This window comes from Myotis yumanensis, unplaced genomic scaffold, assembly GCF_028538775.1.
Source record: "Myotis yumanensis isolate MYYU_CA2020_CCGP unplaced genomic scaffold, mMyoYum1.0.hap1 SCAF_10, whole genome shotgun sequence".
Classification (NCBI taxonomy): domain Eukaryota; kingdom Metazoa; phylum Chordata; class Mammalia; order Chiroptera; family Vespertilionidae; genus Myotis; species Myotis yumanensis.
The window spans coordinates 18,298,974-18,304,820 of NW_027223761.1; the positions used below are offsets into that span (position 1 = coordinate 18,298,974).

The following is a 5,847-nucleotide window of genomic DNA, read 5'->3' on the forward strand; positions in this document are numbered from 1 at the left end:
TGTGTGTGTATATGTGGCATATAAAGTATGTGTTTGATACCTGTGCTTTTATAGGAAATGTTTATATAAACATTTATTTTCTTTTCCCTAGTTTTCTTATTCCAACTATCATCTCTAGGAAAATATATTTAAAAATAATAACATTCCCATGGCTACTTCTGAGCTCTTATTTTTATATGCAAAAATTTTAATAACAATAGTTGTTTTATCGTATTATATGACAATATTTGTTATATACATAGCCTAACATTCACTAGTATCTTTATACAGACATCATTATAAAACTACATTCCTAAAGAAAGGTGCTTATATATCTAAAAAATAATTTCTCTGTAGAGTCATTGCCTGGCTAACTGTATACTATATTACACTAGAGTCTGTTACATTGATCCTTGTCAGAAGTTCTTATTGAGAATGAACATTTCACAATAAAATTACACAACTCCCAAAACAGTGATTTGCTATTTGTAGACACATACATAACTACAGATCTGAAGACAGAAAAGTATCTCAACATTATAAGTAACTTCCAATTTGGAAATAAATAAATAGAGTTTAAGATAAATAAATAGCTGTTTAGATTGTAATAAAAATCTCTAAGATATCAATTCCTGTAAATGGACTAATTTTTTTTTTAATGTAGGGAATTACTTACCTAGCAGTTTTCTCAGTGCCTTTATGACATCCTTGTTCCTTAGACTGTATATCATGGGGTTAAATAAGGGAGTCACGATAGTGTAGAAAAGAGACAGCACTTTGTCAGTTCCTGCTGAGTCTTGGGTCATGGGTCTTAAATATGTGATGATACCCGATCCAAAGAATAGTGCCACCACTATAAGATGAGATGAGCACGTGGAGAAGGCTTTGCCCCGACTCGTGGCCGATGGCAATTTAAAAATTGTGGAGATGACTTTGCCATAGGAGAGTAGTATGAACAGAAATGGAACCATGACAAACAACACTGCCACTATGTAGACCATCATTTCATTTATAAAGGTGTTCCCGCAGGCCAACTTGAGTATTGGGGGGATGTCACAGAAAAAGTGGTTGATGAGGTTAGAACCACAGAAAGGCAGAGAGAAAATCTGGACGGTCTGCCCTATTTGGACTGGCACTCCACTGACCCAAGAGCCTGCCACCAGCTGGACGCAGACCTTGTGGCTCATCACTAGAGGGTAGTGCAGAGGGTTACAAATGGCCACGTAGCGGTCGTAGGCCATCACGGCCAGAAGGAAACACTCGGTGGCTCCCAGCATAAGAACCCAGCACATTTGTGTAGCACAAGCAACTAAAGATATTGTTCTTCGTTGGGTCCAAAGGTTCGTGAGCATTCTAGGGAGTGTAACTGACACATAGCAGATTTCCAAAAAGGAAAAATTGCCAAGGAAAAAATACATGGGGGTCTGGAGAGCAGGGTCCAGTTTGATAATGAGGAATATGGTGCTGTTTCCCATCAAGATAATGATATAGATGATTAAGAATAATCCAAATAGAAACCACTGGAGATGAGGAACTTCAGCAAAGTCCAAGAGAACAAATTCCATCAACTTAGTTCCATTTTCTTCTGGTGTTTTTTCTTGGTGTGTCATCTGTGGGAAGAGGAAATTTACTGTGTGCTTTTATTTTTATCTTCGTGGATCAGTGCCTGTTCTTTAAATTGTTGGTGGATGTTGAGATTGGTTTTCATGATCACTGCAATTATTGCTAATTTAAGAATATTACTATTGGTATATTCCCCACTCTCTCAGTGTAGATACTATAGGTTATCACTGTAAAATTCCTTGAAATTTCCTTTAAGATCATTGTTTGTATTTTCTGAATAGAACCCCAAATGAACCAAACTATGTCCTGCCCAGCATAGAGACTGGCAAAATTGGGAGTTGTTGAAGATAGACTCACAGCTTTGCCATATGATCTAACTTTTAATGAATTACAGCTCTTGATAATCCAGCTCTATGTCAAAAATTGTCTTCTGCATACATTTTCAACTGCCTGTGGCAACCTTTCATTTCTCTTCCATCACTCGATTATCTTGAACATACATGTCTTTATCGTACAGTTCATATTATTAGGTAGTTTACAAAAGAAGAGAGAATATTTTATTGTACATGGTGGTATAAAACAAATTAGTTTTTAGTAGAATACCGAGTGGGGAAAATAAGAGAGTTCTATTCTAGAAAATTTGCCTGGGGACACAGATAGAGATAGAAACAGTAAAGGGGGAAACTCTGGGGAGACAGAAATGGCCTGGAATGTGCATGTGTGTGGGCAGCGGGAGAAATGTGTTGCCTGTGATATTTACCCGGTGTGCCCCTCCACTATTTTTGTTGTTCCTTAAAACATAACACTTTAGGTAACCATTTCTCACTTTTTTTAGGGATAAAGATAATTGAAACTGACTAATGATGGCTACTTTGATCATTTGCACAAAGGTTTTATGATTGCAAGTCAGGGCCTAATTTTATTTTATTTTATTTTAATTTTTGTGTGTGTGTTTAATTGGACTTCAGTTTGAATCCTAATCCTAATTCCTAAATCTGTTAAGTAAAGTAAGTGTTTAATAAGGTTCGCTTCTTTATTTGTGATAATTAAATGAAATCATATTGGTAAAATTGCCCATCAATTTTAATTAAGATTCTATAATTATGAATATGATATTTATGTTCTTAAATTTTTAGTCCCCAGTGTCATATAAAATATTGCCTAGCAAAATATGTACTTAATAGAGTTATTGAGTTAGTTGGTGATTACTTTTTCCATTCTTTTCTTTCATCAGGGCAGAAATAAATGAAGTGAGCGACATCCCTCGGGTACAAAATTTAAGAGGCACTCACTCATTTTCAGGGCGGGCTGATTCTGCATGATACAATCCTGAAAGTGTGTTCCTCCTTAGATATTGCATCCCAAGCATCTCTTGGCTCAAGATGGGTCCCAGCCCTGCCTTTCATTTCTCTGTCCTGGTGAACCATGTTCACCAAACATAGGGAAACTATAGTGTCATGGATAAACAATATATTCCTACCAAGATGGACAGGATTTTAATTATAGCTTCCCACCTGCTAGCTGTGTGGCCTTATGCAAGTTGCTTAATTTCCCTTGGCTAACTAATGTATGAACACTTAGGATTGTTATATGAGTTAATGCATTTACGATATCCAAAGTAATTTGAAGCAGTCCTGGCATTTATGAAAGAATGGCTAAATGCTAGCTATTATTATTGTTATTTCATACTCATTTGAATTACATTTTACTATTAAATTTTCTAAGCTGCATGAAAAAAATACCCTCTAATTTACTTTTTCTTTGTAGCACATGTTTAAAGTGAGAAAAACTAAGATCTTAAAGCAATCAATCAGGGTGTTAAAACTTCTCCATTAATTCTCTGCCGATATTTTTGCTTATGTTATTATCTCTAATCTGTGGGGCTAATGCCAGGATTACTCTCACTACCCAGCCCATAGTCTTGCAACTTGGCTACTCCCTTGATGACTTTTCTTTTACCATCACTAATGATCTGGAGGCAAGGACTGTGACTATTTTCTTACCTGGGAACAATATAGGTCTTAGAAAATGCCTGATTCCCGAAGTAAGTAAAGCATCAGAAACTGTTTAAGTGAAATCATCATTCTTAAAAGGGAGAAAAGGATAAATATACAATGTAATAAAATTCCAATTTTTATGTATTGCATTTATGAATGGCAGCATTTAATAAAATAATTTAATCCTTATTTGAATAAAGTGATTTCTGGTACTAAAATATATATGTAGTTTCTAACTATACAAACCCAATTTTGGTGATGAAATCATAATTCTATTACATGAAACATGTCAGATTTGTTTATGTTTTTCTGAAGAGGGGAGCAAGGTTGAAAAAGAGGAGATCTACTTTTGTGCTTTAACAAAATTATCTATATTCCTCTAATTTCTTGTAAATATTTAAGTTATTAATCAAAGAAAATAAAATTCAGTGTTTAATGATTTTATTTTAAATGCCAGTCTCTATTCTTTGAATAAATCCAAATAATTAAGAAAATGTGTACAATATTATAATTTGTTAGCTATAAAGAACTAAGCAAGCTTCACACATATTTATATATTTGATATAAAATTTCAAATTAAACTTTGAAATTAATAAAACACCATATAAAACTTAAAAACATTTCTATTATATTAGAAGTCCTTAATTTAATTTTTTCTTTAAGATAAATATTTTTGAGATTTCCTAATGGTTGTACTTTATTCATGGATTGTTTTAATTTAAATCTCCTATTACTATATCAAGTTGAATACATAAATATTATACTTATTTGTTACATGTTGGCTCAAAATGAAGTATTTTATAATATTACCTGTACCTAGAAAATATTCTTCAATACTACAGTTTACAGTATTTCAAAATGATTTAACATCATTACTAGTTCATTGTAAAATTTAATAAAATTAGAATATGTAAGAGTTGCTTTAAAACAGACACATTTTCTACTGTGTTAAATATTAATTTTAAATTAAGAAATATGAACTAAAGCTTAATGTCTTATAAGTAGTTCATATTTACCTCTCTTATTTGGGATGTTGCTGATTTTTCCCACTATACAGGTTTTAAATATTTAAATTAAAGTAGGTGAAAATACTTGTTTCATCACAGATATTCCAGCCACCTTTAAAATATTCTTTTCTTTATAAATAAAAGGTGCTGTTTAAATAAAAGTAGTCATCTCTACCCCTGGGATCTCTTCCACCTAACACATTTAAGTTTTCAATTATACTTTCAAATTTTACTTCTAATAAAATGAGAATCTGGCATAACTCCAGGTGAGATAATGGAAAAGATGCCAAGAAAACAGGCTTCAATTCTGGGAAAGACAAATTTTTTTCAACACTTATACTGTTTTAAGATCGTGGGTTAGAATCAATTTCTTATAACAAAAATAAGCTGTTGCTTCCTATTATTTAGTAAATAGTGACTTCTAAGGGTTTATGCTTATGAAAAGAAAACATTTACAAGATAAGGAGCTCCTATAGCAGTGATGGCAAACCTTTTGAGCTCGGCGTGTCAGCATTTTGAAAAACCCTAACTTAACTCTGGTGCCGTGTCACATATAGAAATTTTTTGATATTTGCAACCATAGTAAAACAGAGATTTATATTTTTGATATTTATTTTATATATTTAAATGCCATTTAACAAAGAAAAATCAACCAAAAAAATGAGTCCGCGTGTCACTTCTGACATGCGTGTCATAGGTTCGCCATCACTGTCCTATCGTCATGTGATGCTGGAAAGTGACTAAGAAAGTTCATTACAAATTATCAGGAGCCATTTGTCATCATGGAAAACAGAGGAAGGTGGTGAGAAGCCTCAGAGGAACCAGATGGGACACAGCACAGCAAAGGGTTGAGAGCAGCCAGGGCTGAGCTACTGCAGATGCACAGCCAAGAAGCAGCTCAGCTGAAACGGAGTTCTGAGCCTGATAATGAGCACAGAGTAATATCATGCATGGATAGAAGGATCTGCTGATGCCACAGAGTATAAATTCCAGAAAATGGCTCAAAAGCGAGGATTTACTTGATGAAGAGAGCTTACCAATTGGCAAATTATGGACATATAAAATACTACTGGGACAAGTTAGCAGCCTTAGTGGGAAAAAAAGAAACCTTATATTATCTTAATACCTTATATTATAACCAGAAAAACTCCAAATAATACACAAGCTTAAAGGTTTTAGAGAGTGAAATGATAAAATTATTCTAAGAAAAAAAAGGTTTTTATAATTTTGGAGTAAGGAAAATTTAACTATAACTCAAAATTTAGAATAAAGGACACAAAAGTTGAAAAAACCCTTCCTAT

The 5,847-nt window shown here is 33.4% G+C and overlaps 1 protein-coding gene across 1 annotated transcript; it reads right to left on the bottom strand.

Annotated features, from left to right (window-relative positions):
- Positions 1-647: 647 nt before the first annotated feature.
- On the bottom strand, positions 648-1,592 carry LOC139017899 (olfactory receptor 10AG1-like). Its single transcript, XM_070426512.1, has one exon. It carries the CDS (start codon positions 1,587-1,589, stop codon positions 648-650), a length of 942 nt encoding a protein of 313 aa, XP_070282613.1. The 5' UTR covers positions 1,590-1,592.
- Between the last annotated feature and the right edge of the window lie 4,255 nt (positions 1,593-5,847).

What these genes read in the sequence shown, in the direction of transcription:
- LOC139017899 (XM_070426512.1), bottom strand. Translation starts at nt 1,589, where the DNA reads ATGACACACCAAGAAAAAACACCAGAAGAAAATGGAACTAAGTTGATG.